We start from the raw sequence: 18,964 nt of genomic DNA, 5'->3' as shown, positions 1-18,964 counted from the left end.
CAGTTAACAACATTTTGCTAAATGCAGGAGATTATTTTAACTTTTTGAATATTTATTCCCCAAATGTAAAAGAATATAAAGATATAGAAATTGCCTATGTGCCATTTCTTCTTGTGTCTCTATGAAGAATCTCAGAGTTAATAATGCCCGCAGCAAAACAAAATAAAAAGAAGCAGCAATGACGGAAAAACCCAGAAACAAAAAACAACTTCTGTTCTTTCCTACATCGGCAAATTGCCCCATCTTCTGTCCAGGTACTCAAGTCCTAGAAATCACTCTTGATTTCTCCCTTTCTCACATTCCCAATCCAATCCATCACTCCAAATACTTTCTAAGTTCCTCCTCCTTCCACACTATCATAACTTAATCCAAGTTACCATTATGTTGTGACTGGACAATCACAAAAGTCTTTCAATTAGTCTCAATGCTTCCCTTCTTAACTCTTAATTGCCATGCTTCTCAATTCCTTTTCCATGTAGCTCCAAAAGTGATGTTTTTAAAATCCAAATCAGATCATGTAACTTCTTGCCTTCAACAACTTCTCACTACTTCAAGATGATTCATGAGGCTTTCTATCATCAACACTTTTATTTGTTTCTTGAACTTTATCACACAATACTCCCTGTTCACAGTATCTCACATACTCTGGTTTCCTTTCTGAATTTCTACCAAATCCCTTGCCCTCTCAGGGCTTTACAATTACTACACTTTTTTTTTTTTTTGAGACAGGGTCTCACTGTTATCTAGGCTGGAGTGCAGTGGTGTGATGGCTCACTGCAGCCTAGAACTCCTGGGCTCAAGTGATCCTCTCACCTCAGCCTCCAGAGTAGCTGGGATTACAGACACGTGCCACCATAATGGCTCATTTTTTATTTTGTAGAGACAGAGTCTCGCTGTGTTGCCCAGGCTGGTCTTAAAACTCCTGGCCTCAAGCAGCCCTTGAGCCTTGGCATCCCAAAGTTCTGGGATTACAGATGTGAGCCACCACACTTAGCTCAATTACTATACTTCTATAAGGAATATTCTTCCTCTTCTCTTAGCTGGCTCATTCTCATTTTCCAGACCTCAGCTTAAATAACATCCACAGAGAGAACTTTCTTCACCCTCAAATACACTCCATTATTATACATCACCTTCTTTATTCCCTTGATGTCAATCATCACAATCTATAAATATCTTTTCTGTAGTATTTACTTGTTTATTATCTACCTCTTCCTGTGAAAGCCTCACAAGGATAGAGACTTCTTGCTCATTCTTTCCCCTATAATCCCCATCACAGGCAGTGCCCCCTAAACATAGTTGGTTTAATCAATATTTGTGGATTTAATTGTAGTATGTATACACCAAAGAATACAAAGACACAGAGTGAGAATTTCCTGGCATTTACTCATTATTTCATATCTTCTCAGTCCATACAATTTGTAAGTACAATCATTACCATAAAAATATGTGACCTATATCCTCAAAGGGAGAGAATAATTTGTGGTGTTAAAAAGGAAGTTTTCACACTCAAAGAGATTAGAAGTCAGGGATGTAAATCATGAGCAGCAACGTATTTTTCTAAGTCTGAAATACTGGCCATTCTGATCTGCATGATTATGAAGGCTTTTTTTTTCCATTCCTATTAAATATACTGCTTTTAATTTTGCCAAGTTCTATTTTAATTTCCTGGAGCAGGGAAATGGTAATAGACATACCTACATTGTGTTTGTTGTTGTCTGTTTTCAGACAAGGTCTTGCTCTGTCACCCAGGCTGGAGTGTGGTAGCACAATCATGTCTCCCTGCAGCCTTCAACTCCCAGGTTCGTGTCATCCTACCTCAGCCTCCTGAGTAGCAGGACTACAGAAGTGCTCCATCATGCACAGCTAAATTTATTTTTTGTAGAGATGTGATCTTGCTATGTTGCCCAGGCTAATCTTGCACTCCTGGGCTCAAGTGATCCTCTCACCTTAGCCTCTGAAAATGTTAGGATCACAGCTGTGAGCCACCACACGCAGACTCTACATTGTTTTTCAAGATAAAGTTAAAATGTATTTATGAAGTCTACTAGGAAAGAAAATTAAATTCTAATGCTTACATTTCCCCCTATAATTTTGCCAACAGTGAATTTCTATTATGTACCTTAGACATAATCGAATGTTTTCAGCATTCAAATAAAAAAACTCATGAATATCGTTTCTAAAACTCAAAACGCAATTTATTCACCTTCCAGATTCAGGCAAAATCCCTGAAAGACTAGATATAAAAGGAAAAGCTATAACATATTACATAAGTAAAACTACAAAAATGAGTCATGAAGAAAAAGCCACCATGACTGTTACGTGCACACATATCAAAAGAGAAGCATGCAATTTGTAATTTTGTGACATTATATTCAGGTTTAAAAATCTGCATTTAGGTGGGAAAATTTCAAGGTGTATATACATTTACACTTATAATGCCAGATTCACCAAAGTTGAAATGAAGGAAAAAATGTTAAGGGCAGCCAGACAGAAAGGTCGGGTTACCCACAAAGGGAAGCCCATCAGACTAACAGCAGATCTCTCAGCAGAAACTCTACAAGCCAGAAGAGAGTGGGGGCCAATATTCAACATTCTTAAAGAAAAGAATTTTCAACCCAGAATTGCATATCCAGCCAAACTAAGCCTCATAAGTGAAGGAGAAATAAAATACTTTACAGACAAGCAAATGCTGAGAGATTTTGTCACCACCAGGCCTGCCCTACAAGAGCTCCTGAAGGAAGCACTAAACGTGGAAAGGAATAACCGGTACCAGCCGCTACAAAATCATGTCAAAATGTAAAGACCATCGAGACCAGGAAGAAACTGCATCAACTAACGAGCAAAATAACCAGCTAACATCATAATGACAGGATCAAATTCACACATAACAATATTAACTTTAAATGTAAATGGACTAAATGCTCCAATTAAAAGACACAAACTAGCAAATTCGATAAAGAGTCAAGACCCATCAGTGTGCTGTATTCAGGAAACCCATCTCACGTGCAGAGACACACGTAGGCTCAAAATGAAAGGATGGAGGAAGATCTATCAAGCAAATGGAAAACAAAAAAAGGCAGGGGTTGCAATCCTAATCTCTGATAAAACAGACTTTAAACCAAGAAAGATCAAAAGAGACAAAGAAGGCCATTACATAATGGTAAAGGGATCAATTCGACAAGAAGAGCTAACTATCCTAAATACATATGCACCCAATACAGGAGCACCCAGATTCATAAAGCAAGTCCTGAGTGACCTACAAAGAGACTTAGACTCCCACACAATAATAATGGGAGACTTTAACACCCCACTGTCAACATTAGACAGATCAACGAGGCAGAAAGTTAACAAGGATACCCAGGAATTGAACTCAGCTCTGCACCAAGTGGACCTAATAGACATCTACAGAACTCTCCACCCCAAATCAACAGAATATACATTTTTTTCAGCACTACACCACACCTTTTCCAAAATTGACCACATACTCGGAAGTAAAGCACTCCTCAACAAATGTAAAAGAACAGAAATTATAACAAACTACCTCTCAGACCACAGTGCAATCAAACTAGAACTCAGGATTAAGAAACTCAATCAAAACCGCTCAACTACATGGAAACTGAACAATCTGTTCCTGAATGACTACTGGGTACATAACGAAATGAAGGCAGAAATAAAGACGTTCTTTGAAACCAATGAGAACAAAGACACAACATACCAGAATCTCTGGGACACATTCAAAGCAGTGTGTAGAGGGAAATTTATAGCACTAAATGCCCACAAGAGAAAGCAGGAAAGATCCAAAATTGACACCCTAACATCACAATTAAAAGAACTAGAAAAGCAAGAGCAAACATATTCAAAAGCTAGCAGAAGGCAAGAAATAACTAAAATCAGAGCAGAACTGAAGGAAATAGAGACACAAAAAACCCTTCAAAAAATTAATGAATCCAGGAGCTGGTTTTTTGAAAGGATCAACAAAATTGATAGACCGCTAGCAAGACTAATAAAGAAAAAAAGAGAGAAGAATCAAATAGATGCAATAAAAAATGATAAAGGGGATATCACCACCAATCCCACAGAAATACAAACTACCATCAGAGAATACTACAAACACCTCTACACAAATAAACTAGAAAATCTAGAAGAAATGGATAAATTCCTGGACACATACACCCTCCCAAGACTAAACCAGGAAGAAGTTGAATCTCTGAATAGACCAATAACAGGAGCTGAAATTGTGGCAATAATCAACAGCTTACCAACCAAAAAGAGTCCAGGACCAGATGGATTCACAGCCGAATTCTACCAGAGGTACAAGGGGGAACTGGTACCATTCCTTCTGAAACTATTCCAATCAATAGAAAAAGAGGGAATCCTCCCTCACTCATTTTATGAGGCCAGCATCATCCTGATACCAAAGCCAGGCAGAGACACAACCAAAAAAGAGAATTTTAGACCAATATCCTTGATGAACATTGATGCAAAAATCCTCAATAAAATACTGGCAAACCGAATCCAGCAGCACATCAAAAAGCTTATCCACCATGATCAAGTAGGCTTCATCCCTGGAATGCAAGGCTGGTTCAATATTCGCAAATCAATAAATGTAATCCAGCATATAAACAGAACCAAAGACAAAAACCACATGATTATCTCAATAGATGCAGAAAAGGCCTTTGACAAAATTCAACAACACTTCATGCTAAAAACTCTCAATAAATTAGGTATTGATGGGACGTATCTCAAAATAATAAGAGCTATCTATGACAAACCCACAGCCAATATCATACTGAATGGGCAAAAACTGGAAGCATTCCCCTTGAAAACTGGCACAAGACAGGGATGCCCTCTCTCACCACTCCTATTCAACATAGTGTTGGAAGTTCTGGCCAGGACAATTAGGCAGGAGAAGGAAATCAAGGGTATTCAATTAGGAAAAGAGGAAGTGAAATTGCCCCTGTTTGCAGACGACATGATTGTATATCTAGAAAACCCCATTGTCTCAGCCCAAAATCTCCTTAAGCTGATAAGCAACTTCAGCAAAGTCTCAGGATACAAAATCGATGTACAAAAATCACAAGCACTCTTATATACAAATAACGACAAACAGAGAGCCAAACATGAGTGAACTCCCATTCACAATTGCTTCAAAGAGAATAAAATACTTAGGAATCCAACTTACAAGGGACGTGAAGGGCCTCTTCAAGGAGAACTACAAACCACTGCTCAATGAAATAAAAGAAGATACAAACAAATGGAAGAACATTCCATGCTCATGGGTAGGAAGAATCAATATCGTGAAAATGGCCATACTGCCCAAGGTAATTTACAGATTCAATGCCATCCCCATCAAGCTACCAATGACTTTCTTCACAGATTTGGAAAAAACTACTTTAAAGTTCATATGGAACCAAAGAAGAGCCCCCATCGCCAAGTCAATCCTAAGCCAAAGGAACAAAGCTGGAGGCATCACACTACCTGACTTCAAACTATACTACAAGGCTACAGTAAACAAAACAGCATGGTACTGGTACCAAAACAGAGATATAGATCAATGGAACAGAACAGAGCCCTCAGAAATAATGCCGCACATCTACAACTATCTGATCTTTGACAAACCTGACAAAAACAAGAAATGGGGAAAGGATTCCCTATTTAATAAATGGTGCTGGGAAAACTGGCTAGCCATATGTACAAAGCTGAAACTGGATCCCTTCCTTACACCTTATACAAAAATTCATTCAAGATGGATTAAAGACTTAAACGTTAGACCTAAAACCATAAAAACCCTAGAAGAAAACCTAGGCATTACCATTCAGGACATAGGCATGGGCAAGGATTTCATGTCTAAAACACCAAAAGCAATGGCAACAAAAGCCAAAATTGACAAATGGGATCTAATTAAACTAAAGAGCTTCTGCACTGCAAAAGAAACTACCATCAGACTGAACAGGCAACCTACAGAATGGGAGAAAATTTCTGCAATCTACTCATCTGACAAAGGGCTAATATCCAGAATCTACAAAGAACCCTAACAAATTTACAAGAAAAAAACAAACAACCCCATCAAAAACTGGGCAAAGGATATGAACAGACACTTCTCAAAAGAAAACATTTATGCAGCCAACAGACACATGAAAAGATGCTCATCATCACTGGCCATCAGATAAATGCAAATCAAAACCACAATAAGATACAATCTCACACCAGTTAGAATGGTGATCATTAAAAAGTCAGGAAACAACAGGTGCTGGAGAGGATGTGGAGAAATAGGAACACTTTTACACTGTTGGTGGGACTGTAAACTGGTTCAACCATTGTGGAAGACAGTGTGGCGATTCCTCAAGGATCTGGAACTAGAGATACCATTTGACCCAGCCATCCCATTACCGGGTATTTACCCAAAGGATTATAAATCATGCTGCTATAAAGACACATGCACACGTATGTTTACTGTGGCACTATTCACAATAGCAAAGACTTGGAACCAACCCAAATGTCCAACAATGATAGACTGGATTAAGAAGATGTGGCACATATACACCATGGAATACTATGCAGCCATAAAAAATGATGAGTTCATGTCCTTTGTAGGGACATGGATGAAACTGGAAATCATCATTCTCAGTAAACTATCGCAAGGACAAAAAACCAAACACCGCATATTCTCACTCATAGGTGGGAATTGAACAATGAAAACACATGGACACAGGAAGGGGAACATCACACTCTGGGGACTGTTGTGGGGTGGGGGGAGGGGGAAGGGATAGCACTGGGAGATATACCTAATGCTAGATGACGAGTTAGTGGGTACAGCGCACCAGCATGGCACATGTATACATATGTAACTAACCTGCACATTGTGCACATGTGCCCTAAAACTTAAAGTATAATAATAATAATAATAATAAAGGAAAAGTAAATGAATTAAGTCTTTCATTTCCCAAAGCACTAGTACCAAGGACACAGCATAAAATGAGGTTATGGCCCAGCATTTGATGGACACAGTTTTTGGTGTGCCTGCTGATACTAGTATTAATTTCTGTAGTCCAACGGATTTCTCACATTAGTTAAAATTGTTCAATAATTCTACTTTTTCAAAAACCCTTTATCTAATAAAGGCTCCATAAATGGCAATACATTTCCTAAAGAAATTACTAAAGCTTTCTTTACTCCCTATATTTTAATATTTCTGTTTCATTTTATTAGCAAAAGACTGAATATCTTTATAGTTTATAAATTATAAAGTCATTTAACCCAATTATTTCCATAAAAGTTACCTAAAGTGACTTTTACATAGCATTTAGATAATAATGTATGTAATTTATTGTTCCAATTTATTACTCCAATTGTTCAAGATCAAAAGGTTTTATAAATATTTTAAATATAAAAGGTGTTTTTGTACTAAACTATTTCATACTTAAATTATGCTAGAGTACATATATATATATATACACACACACATATATGTGTGTGTGTGTGTGTGAGCAAATGTATATATAGTTATGATTTAGAATTTAATCTGAACTGATGACAGCATAGTTTCTCAAAGGGTAAAAACATTTTACTCAGCAGGAAAAATGTAAATTATTCACTCTTTTTTTTTTTGAGACAGTCTCACTCTGTCACGTAGGCTGGAGTACAGTGCTGTGATCTGAAATCACTGCCTCCTGGGTTCAAGCAATTCTCATGCCCAAGCCTCCCAAAGCTGGAATTATGGGTATATGCCACCATGCCTGGCTAGTTTTGTTTTGTTTTGTTTTCTTTTTAAAAAGTAGAGATGGGGTTTCACCATGTTGACCAGACTGCTCTGGAACTCCTGACCTCAAGTGATCCACCTGCCTCGGCCTCCCAAAATGATGGGATTACAAGCATGAGCCACTATGCCTGGCCCTGAATTATTCACTTTTACGTAGCATTTATTTTTCATATTTCCTCACCGCCAAGGAAAATGCACCCTACTTGTAGCAAGGAAAAGGCTGATTAAAAGTTGAGAAAGTTCTCAGTACTTCAACTTGGTTACAAATAAGAAAATTTTAAAAATGTAAACAAAACCCTATTAAAAAGAGCAGAGGATAATATGTTGATAGGGTTTCAATAAGCAGACTGGAAATCTTATGTTTCACATATCTAAACTTTGACTTTAACAGGTGAAATGAGAGTGGTAAAGGTAAGGGGAAAAAACAGATTTAGACAAAAAATGTTTTTAAACCCCCAACTAGGCCTCTATAATTAGACTTTTCCCACCCTACCTAAGTCCTGTTAACGAGGAAAGGAAAATTCTAAAGCCATTCAGACTTGTGACTCAGAGAATGGGGGTGGGGTGAGGGGGGAAGGCAACCATATATGACTTCTTACTGAACCCGAGAAAAATCATCTAATATTTTTGTCATGTGCAATACTGTCTCACAGGTTGCCTCTACTTTCGTATCTATAAAATTAAGAACAATTACTCGAAATTACTATTTCATGTCTTCCCTAAGACATTAGCTTTTTATAACACAGTATTTGGAAAGTAACCAAGCATGGGGAAAAAAGCAGTAATATGTGTTCTTTGTCCTACAATTTTAAGGTAAACTTTATAGAATCTTGGATTTCCAAACACCATTTAATAAAAGAGGGATTTAAATTTAATACCAAGTACAAAAATGGAAAGAACATAGTTTCTCAAATTGTAAACTATCTGAAGAGATAGAGTACTTTACATTGCTTAAATAAACCTGGCGCAGCGCTATGCAACAACCAGCCAAACTGATAATAAACTATTTGAGTACTGTCTCTCACTTCACATTATAATTTCATTCTCTCTGCCGCAGTCACTATTTACCACACCACACCTGGCCTCCTGTAATGGCTTCCTGATATCTCTGCCTCACATCTCTGTCCATTCCAATTAGACTATATGATGCTGCAAAACTGAAAACATCAATTTCTTCAAGTTACTTTCAGAGGCTCCTTCCTGTCCTCATATCAAAGTCAAAGTAATTCCTTAGCCTACAGACATTTTAAGTGCACACTATACATTAATGGATGCACAATCAAGATCTCTACCACAGCATACCTATATTACTATTTGGCTATTTTTAAAAATCGTATCTTCATGATTTACATGTCCCACAGTCCCAATTCTGAACTTTCCCCCAAAACCACAAACTTCCTACCATCATTTTGGTGTTGACTTTTATTAACAGATGAGCTTTACATCTACCTTACTGGGAAGATAGAACTATACCCAGAAATACACTTTTGAGTGCCCTCTTTACTACTTAAAGGTTTTTTTATACTTCATTTATCTTCTGTCTTTTATTCTCTATGGCAGAAATATCCTTTCTCATTTTAATACCAACCTGTTTACTTGAGTTCATAATTTCACTTTTTTTTGGTCTATAATATTTCCCTATCAGTTATTCCCTTTCTAAGAAATTTACTCTGCTTTTGTCCCTAGGTCCTAACCCAAGAAATATGAATTCCCACTCCTTAAATCTTATTTTAGGGCTGTTAGGTTTTTGTTGATTTTTTTCCATAAAAGTCCAATTTGGAGGGACAAAAAATTACAGGCAATTTTGTCTTTTACATTAATTGCACAAACTCATTAAAATTACTGCTGTGAGCTATGCTTTAAAATTTTATGTGTATGCCTGCTGCCCCCACCTCCCACCTCAGGTACTGCTAAAACAACAAGGTCATTTCCCATAGGGAAGAGAATATATATGCTTTCTGGATAGGTGAGGTTTTAAAACTTTTTATTTAGAAGTAATTAGAGGCTCATAAGAAGTTACTTAAAAAAAAAAAAAAGCACAGAAAGGTCTCATGTACCCTTTATCCAGCCTCCTCCAACGGTATGGCATAACCAGGACACTGACATTGCTACAATGTCAGACCTTATTCATATTTCATCAGTTTTTACATGCACTGGTGTATGTGTATGGGCATGTATGGTTCTAAGCAATTCTAACATATGTACAGATTTGTGTACCACAACTAAAGTGGTATTTTAAAATACTCACTTTCATGCTAGTCAGGTTTCCATCAAACTGATAATGGGCTCAAAAATCAGAGATAAACATGGTTTTTGGTCTCAAGAAATAGAACTTGGATATATCACACAACATAGAGAAAAGGATAAAGTACAATGAAGGGAAACCAGAATTGTATTCTGGTTTTAAACTAAACTAGGAAATATATTCAAGTCAAAATTTCTTCAAATTTTTAAACTGAATCCTTTAAGCAAGTTTAACCACCAAAAAACAACACACTCAGGATATACTACCCAAATAAAACTACCTTCTGTAAAGTCCTCAGTATTATTTCCCGGATTCTGTTGAAGATTAGTACAAGAAACAATCACATGGGAAACATCTGGGCAACTTTTGTAGAACAGTCACTAGGTACACTATAATGCCAGTAAATATCCTTACACATTGTAACTAGGTATGTGCACAGAATCATCTAGGGAATTAATGACATCCTGGTAAGTCCCTCCTACTATTTTGTATCAAAAGTTTTTTGTTTGATTAAATAACTAAAATATTCCTTTTTATCATAAAATAAAAATTACAAGGCATATCAAGTTATTTTTTCACATAGGCTGCCAAGAAGCTCAAGTGAAATCAGTGCTTATACACAGTTAAGCATATTATCCCTGCTTCCCACCAGATTTATCTTTGCCTCTCTTTATATGGCTTCTGGCTTTTATATCTTTATGGAAATATCTTTTGTATGTTACTGTATGTATTACATTGAGTCACACACACTTTTTATACTTAATCCACCCAAGCTTACTTTACCAAGGAGGAAACTAAAATCAGAAAAATTAAATGACAACTTAGTGAATGGTAGAGCTGGAAATCACATTCATTTGCAATATCCACTTTCTAGCGGTTATATTAAAATTTTATATATTTATAATTATATTAATTTGTAAACAAATTCTTTTCTAAGCAATGCACTATTTGGTTCATTTCTTAAAAAACAGCTACAGTTAATATTCTTATTTATTTTCATTCTGATAAAAAAACATATTTAGTGTGTGCTCTGTAATTGTCCTCAAGTTGTGTTCCTTTGTTCATTTTATTTTCTCTACCATTTAAAAAGCTCTTTAATGGCATGTGCTTGTTTTTAGAGCTTATGATAGTGTTACAAAACAACACCTACTTCAATCTATATTAGAATGTCTTTATAGTGGAATGCTTTCATGTGATAATAGTCATAACTACTATCTCTAAAAGTAGCAGTAACATATTGTTTATTCTTATATACATGATGTACTTTAATAAACTCATAAAATACAACAGATTGAAAACTGAAGAATCTTATTTTTATGCTACTTATTGACTGATAATTCTATTTTATTCTAAAACTGAATAACACAGAAAATAGGGTAAATACAAAGACTTGCATGAGACTTTAATAACATACCTAATATAACTCATCAAATAACCTAATTGATATCACTGAAATAAACATTTATTTTAAATGTTGGATATAAATAGTTCCCTTTTGAATATAACTGTTGCAAATATACTTTGATTACTTTGGCAATTCAAAGTATGTCTGCATCATATTAATATATACTTTTCTGACCAACTTACATGATAAAATATTGTACAATTATTGGTAACTATTTTTCAGTATTTGCAGTAAGAACTATGATTCCTTCTACACTATTTTTATATAAAGAATTTTTATATAAAAATAAAGCCTTTATATTAAAATAGTGTAGCACAAGAATCGCCAATATACAAACGGATACATGCATGAATGTTTCAGCATTCTTCCCATTTATACTTGATGTCAATGAATAAACAATATTTCACTTCATAAACACTGGCTTTGGCAAGCCTGATTACTACCTCATTTTAATATTTACCCATCGGCAAGGAAGAATACAGCTTTTTATCTCATGTATGATAGCATATCATATAAGCTTAAGTGTACATATCTTTCCAATAATAGTACCAGTTATATAATAAGCATTCATTTTATTTCTATAAAGAGGTATATTTGTTTAATTTTAAAACATTTTTATTTGATTTGTACATTATTCTTCCTTGGTGTATAAAAAGGCACAAATATTTAATTTCACGTAATCATTTTCTTCCAGCCTCTACTAATATCTTTTAACCAGTAGATCAAGTAACAATTATTTCCTGACCTCAAGCAGTAATATCCACAAACAGAACACTAGTCTCAAATCACCAATTTATCCCCAGGAATTATAAATACAGGATGGGAATTTAACATAAAGCTTTTTAAAACTATAAGGCCATTTAAGTATATCAGCAATTTAAAATGTGTACAGTTATATAAACAAATCAATAAAATGAGGAATGCCACAAAGACAGCTATATAAGAACATAATCCTCTTTTTTATAACACCTTTGAAATGGAAGTGTAAATAGGCCAAAGGCATGCATTTCTGAAATATAATACTACTGCACTTTAAAACCACATTCCCTGGTGTATCCCATCAAATGCACAATTTTGATTATTTCCTTCCAAATTGAAATACAACTTTCCTTTCTTCTCTGATCTGAAAGATGTCAAACTTCTTCTCATAAAAAGAGTTATTTTGGCAAAGTTAAAGGGCAGAAGAATTTTAAAATATTGCTTATATCAGAAGTCTGTTTGGATACTTCGAAAGAGAAATCCATAAATGAAGTGACTTGCAGCTCTCTGGAAGAAAAAAGACCAAGCATTTTAAATGAAAAACGTTCCCAGCCAGTGAGTGATTCTTTCATCTCTATATGCAAGAAGGAGACTGGGATTCGAAAAGTTCATCAGCAACAAAGCTTTACTCCGTCCCATTTAGCGGTATGCCAGTCTGTTACCTCATGTTAGGACTATATAAGGCCGTTTTCTTCCATTAGGAAAAGTTCCTGAAATGGGCACTGTCAAGGCTGGTAAAACTGAAATCTGACCTAGTTTTTCTCCAAAGATTTCCACAGATTTTATGATAATTCTTTCTACAGTTGGAGCTCACCTCCTTTCAAATACACTATGCTAACTGAAATATGCTAGCAAATGCTTTACTTTTCATGTGTCAAAGTAAAAATCTATAGAACATGTATGAATTTCTCAAATTTTTATTTCCAATAGTGAATTCTACACTTGATCTTAGCCAAAAGGCCAAGAAGTCATCCAATAGTGAATTCTTTATACTACTTTCTATTTACATCAACTTTACTATCTACTGTAAGCCTACTATCATCCTGAATAAACCTATGTTAAGAAAATTATTCATTTGGAGTACAATAATAAAATGGAAATCAACTGATTAGCCCCATAGGTAAGTTAGATAAAACACAAATATATGAACTCCTTAAAACATACTTTATTTGAAAGAAAAAGATCCTTTGTATTGATCACAAAGCTATCATGTAGTTTCCCATACTCCTTTTAAAAATGAAGCATTACATTCCCGAGAATGAAGAAGGTTGATGAATTAAAATAGAAGCCACTAAAAACTTGTTTAAAAAGGAAAAATTTCCAGTTGTCACAAAATAAAATGAGAAATGCATTTCAAGTAAATTCCCAAATCAACCACACAACATCACATTTACAAGGCTTTTACATTATTCTTGTAATTCAAGTATAAACACTGTAATTGTCCTGCAATCATTCTAGAAAAATCACAAAGAAGTTCACAGAATTTAATTTTGAATAAAAGGGTAAGAAAGCATATAGTCTATGGAAATTATATGCATATGAAAGCATGGCACAATAAATACATTTTCATCACATGATTTATAGTAAGTAATGAATCACTTCTTACATTTATTCACTTGTAAGACTTCAAACTTCATTTTCCTGAACTAAAGTTTAAAAGTATAAAAATATGGGCTGTATTTACTATGCTTTATTAATCATTTAGCTATGACGTCCATTGAACTAAATGAGGATAAATTGGTTATAAATATTCATAATAAAATGAAAAATTAACTTCATAACTTAAAGGATATCCATAGAACTTTATATTGTATATCCCATAAGATAAAGTAAATAGATATGATAAATACTACAATAATGGACTTCAGTTTCATCAAAAGAATAATCTTAACTAGACATTTATTACCCTAACTTCAAGGTTCTTTAGAATACACAGGAAATAAAATTACTCTATGCCCATAAAAACCAAAGCAATATGAGACAAAATATCACTGTGTATATTTCTATTTTATTAATAGGAAAAACTCCAGGACAAAAGTTCTCAAAACAGATAATATTCTCTATGTTCAAACAATGTATAATTCAAGAATAACTAAAATGAACAAGGTTTAAAGAATACTTTTGGTACCCTTAAATTCTAGTAACAAACACAGAAAAGTAAGAATAAAAACAGTAATAATCAGTACTCTCCAAGTACATGCCACAAATCTTTGACTATTACTCAGCTGAGGTCTAATATATATTGCTAAAATTAATCATATAAATATATAATAAACGATTCAGTCTTGAAAGTTGATATTATAAACTATGGTGCTTAATAAAAATCCTAAATATGAAAACACAATATTATAAACATAAAGCAACAGAATTTTGTAAATAAAGCTAATACCCTATGATAAAAACAACTGGATTGAAGGAGAAGATAAGCAGATTTACAGGCTATATTGGGGACTGAAAACTGAAGTTAAAATTCATATTAAGACATCTATGTCCTTAGATTCATTACTGATATTTCAATACTTATGGCTATTGTAGCTCCTGTTTCAGAAAAAGTAAGAAAAGGAGAATAAATGAGGCTAGCTTTACCACTACTGCTATATATGAGTTATAACTACAGTTTCCATCTTTTTTCCTACTTCTTTCTTATATCATAAATGAATATATTTATGTCCTTTCTTTCTGGCTTATATGCATAAATCACTTTTTGAAGGACTGCCTGTCATAAAAGGGCCATATCTTTTGTGTTATAACAAAATATAACTCATCTGAGTTAAACACTCAATGGGGAAAATAAGCATTAAAAGTTATCCTAGTTATAGAAATAAAACTAAATTCCTAGGAGGCATTACAGGTGAATGATAAAATACGTGTTTTGGCTCAGCAAATTAAATTCTAAGGAAAATCAGAATAAGCCTAGTTAAGCTAAATACACTTAAAATTTTTTTCTGTATTTTGTTTATATGTAGAAAGGGGAAGTAGAAATTGTTAACGCTGTTACAATATACCCATACCCCAGTTCTTGCTTTCTTTTTGCCTAGTAGAACAATATATTATAGAATGTGGTGAGGATGACAATGATATAATGACAAATAGGAACGGAGTCATGCAAATGCAATGGGCCAATCTAGCTTTTGAGAAGAGAATGGTTTTTATGACTGGTTTTACTGAACTGCAAGTAATTAAAAATGTATTTGGACAGACGCAGAAACTTTAAAAAACTGTGTCCATAAGCATTCCCATTCAGAGATAATATTTCAATGAAACCTAATTGAGAAGATGCACATATGTATTTTTTCTAAACTTAAAGCCCCAATTTCTTAGAAACTGACTTAATTTCCTCTGAAAATATCATTTGTGATAACAGAGGAAAACATTTCATTTCCTGTGATTTCTTAGATAAGAATACAATGCCCTGAATCTCCATAAATTCTGCTAAATAAGCAGTGCTAAATCATGCTGGCCCATTTTAGTGTTTTAGCCTAGAAAAGTCACTGCTAACACCAAAGCAGATTAGTCTGAATATCATAATTTTTAAAAATGTATGTGTATTATTGAGATGTCAACACTTACGGCTATCGTAACATATGTTTCCTAGAGCCCTGCCCGTTTGAAGCAGCACTTCCTGGTCTTTGCTATTTAGCAGCTGCACCAGTGGTGAAATCAATCCAGCATCCACACATGGAATTCGCATAAACTCTGAAAATAAGAGACATATTTAATTAAAAATCTAACGATTCACAATTTACATAAATCACCTCCCCTAATAAAATAAATACCTACTTTTAATATGTGGTATTTAAAAGCCACCTTGAAAAGGTGGCTGAATATTTGAAGAGTACATTTCTGTACAAAAGTACCCTGTTAACAGCCCTACTAAAAGTTTCAAAAAATACACAAAACTGAGTGGGGTCATATTTTTGTTTGCTGACAGTCTCTGCCCTAAACCAAAGAGATTTTAATTAACTTACATCACAACTAATTTATTACTATCTTCTCGTAATAACGATGTGCTTTGGAAGCAATATGTGTGATGATGGAAACAATGGCGATGTATTTCTATGAGCCTGATAATTAAAGTACTACAGTTACAAACTAAGCCATCATATTGCCTAATTTTTCACTATGTTTTCTAAAAAAGCCTATATATATATATAAATATAAATATATATCTATAAATATAAATATATATATGTATAAAGGTTTCAGTGGACCATTAAAAAATAGTATGTCCTTTTTTGATTGGTAAGAGGTGGTGGAATCATCCTCTTCTTATCTTCACTCCTGTCCTTTATTAAAATCCATTTTATGGCTCACTCATATCTGCTGCTATACCCATACATTTACAGGTCTAAAGAGTCAAATGTTAAGATTTCTTAAATTTCAAACCCATTTTTTCCTTATTTTTATGGTATGCCATTCCCTATGTATTAACTCCCCATGATACCACCACAGTCATGATTGGACATAAACTTTTTTTTTTTTTTCAGCGTCTCATGATGGACCACTACAAAACATAAGGAAGTATGTAAATGATGAAATTTCTCCAATAACCAATAACTGAATTACCTTTTTGGACATCACAACTCACCTTAAGGATGTTCTGGTCAATAAAGTTAATTAACAAAGAACTAATCTATCCATCTATAACCTGTCGTACTAAAAAAATCACTACCTTTTCACTCTATCAAGATGGTCTACCCCTTGGTTTGTTCCACAGGTACCCTCATAAGCAATCCTCCCTCTCTTTCCCCTCATTTTCAAATTCTTAGAGCATACCATATAGGTTATTCTGTCAGCTGTCACCTCTGAGACAACTTCTTTTCCTCCTAAGATAGCTGTAAATCACAGAGGTATTCCTGTCTCCCGAAATAAACGAATTAATTCCTATCATCTCTTTCTTACTTATTACTCTACCACTAAAAATCCCCTGTAATGTAAACTTCTAAGACTCAGATTATCTCCTATCTCAACAACTAACCTTTGAGATTATCATTGATGTTATCAAACTCAGTAGTACTAAGTATCCTACTACTCATGTTAAGAAAATGAATTATGCTGTACATGTTCATGAATTCAATGACCATCTATAGGAGATGACACATCAATCTGCTTATCTACCTCTTTAGTTAATGGTTACTTTAGACCCTTCATAGATTTCAAATCTTTTTCTTCTTGAGACAAGGTGTCACCCTATCACCCAGGCTGGAATGCAGTGGCATGATAATGGCTCACTGTAGCCTCGAACTTCTGAGCTTAAGGGATGCTCCCTGACCTCAGCCTCCTGAATAGCTGGAACTACAGGTGTGTACCACCAACCCTAGATAATTTTATTTATGTATTTATTTTTGAGACGGAGCCTTGCTTTGTCACCCAGGCTGGAGTGCAATGGCGCAGTCTCGGCTCACTGCAACCTCTGCCTCCCGGGTTCAAACGATTCTCCTGCCTCAGCCACCCGAGTAGTTGGGACTACAGGCAAGTGCCACCACACCCAGCTAATTTTTGTATTTTTAGTAGAGACGGGGATTCACTATGTTGTCCAGGCTGGTCTTGAACTCCTGACCTCGTGATCCACCCACCTCGGCCTCCCAAAGTGCTGAGATTACAGCTGTGAGCCACCACGCCCGGCCAATTCTTTATTTTTTTTATAGACAGAATTTCACTATGCTGCCCTGGCTGGTGTTGAACTTCTAGGCTCAAGTGATCCTCCCATTGTGGCCTCCCAAAATGCTAGGATTATAGGTGAGAACCACCAGCCCTGGTCTAGATTTCAAATCTTAAATTAACATGCTACCAACTCATATTAAAGACAGATGTTCATTATCCTTTTCACTGAACTATGCCTGGTTCCCAACAGTAAGATGATTTCATTGACTACTAAAACAAGAAATTTAGCAACGGTCTGATTTGCACTCATTCATAAATAAAACTTGTTTATCTTATTATTTTGCTTGTTTTGTTATTGCTATTCAGGCAATGGCAACATTGAAGAATTACTGTGTTTCTTTTATGTTTTGCCTATATGATACCAATCTTTCAAAATTTGGACTCTACAATCAATAGCTTCAAGTATTCTTGGAATAATAGAGAGTAAATAATTATAGAAAAATTGTGGAATCAAAACTCTTTGGAACCATTTTTTACTCAAAAACATATAAAGATAAAAGAAAGCTAATATATTCCTCAGCTTTCAGTCACTGTCAGTCTCTGGATAAAGTAAAAAAGAATTTCTTCTAAAACTCTTTTGCTTTTCAGCTAATTTACTTTTTTAACCAAAGAGTGGTAGTCCTCACTAGCTAATTTTAAAGACATAAAGTTATCATGCTTCAGGCAAATATATTAAAAAAAAAAAACCAGGGATGTTTAAGAATATGTTTAAAATGTGCAAAAATCATAAGCATTCTTATACACCAGTAACAGACAAACAGAGAGCCAAATCATGAGTGAACTCCCATTCACAATTGCTTCAAAGAGAATAAAATACCTAGGAATCCAACTTACAAGGGATGTGAAGGACCTCTTCAAGGAGAATTACAAACCACTGCTCAACGAAATAAAAGAGGATACAAACAAATGGAAGAACATTCTATGCTCATGGATAGGACAAATCAGTATCATGAAAATGGCCATACTGCCCAAAGTAATTTATAGATTCAATGTCATCCCCATCAAGCTACCAATGACTTTCTTCACAGAATTGGAAAAAACTACTTTAAAGTTCATATTGGAACCAAAAAAGAGCCCGCATTGCCAAGTCAATCCTAAGCCAAAAGAAAAAAGCTGGAGGCATCACACT

General features: G+C 34.8%; 1 protein-coding gene across 13 annotated transcripts in view; it reads right to left on the bottom strand.

Annotated features, from left to right (window-relative positions):
* Positions 1 to 18,964, bottom strand: part of RAP1GDS1 (Rap1 GTPase-GDP dissociation stimulator 1) — a 182,565-nt gene that overhangs the window by 79,331 nt on the left and 84,270 nt on the right. For all 13 annotated transcript variants that reach the window (XM_054484293.2, XM_054484292.2, XM_054484294.2 and 10 more), the window contains one exon: positions 15,742 to 15,867. In XM_054484293.2, the coding sequence (XP_054340268.1) occupies positions 15,742 to 15,867 (126 nt within the window). The remainder of the gene's footprint in view (positions 1 to 15,741; positions 15,868 to 18,964) is intronic.

Source organism: Pongo pygmaeus, chromosome 3 (genome assembly GCF_028885625.2).
Source record: "Pongo pygmaeus isolate AG05252 chromosome 3, NHGRI_mPonPyg2-v2.0_pri, whole genome shotgun sequence".
Taxonomy (NCBI): Eukaryota; Metazoa; Chordata; class Mammalia; order Primates; family Hominidae; genus Pongo; species Pongo pygmaeus.
Note: the sequence above shows the minus strand (reverse complement) of the source record. Positions and strands in the feature narration are given on the sequence as shown.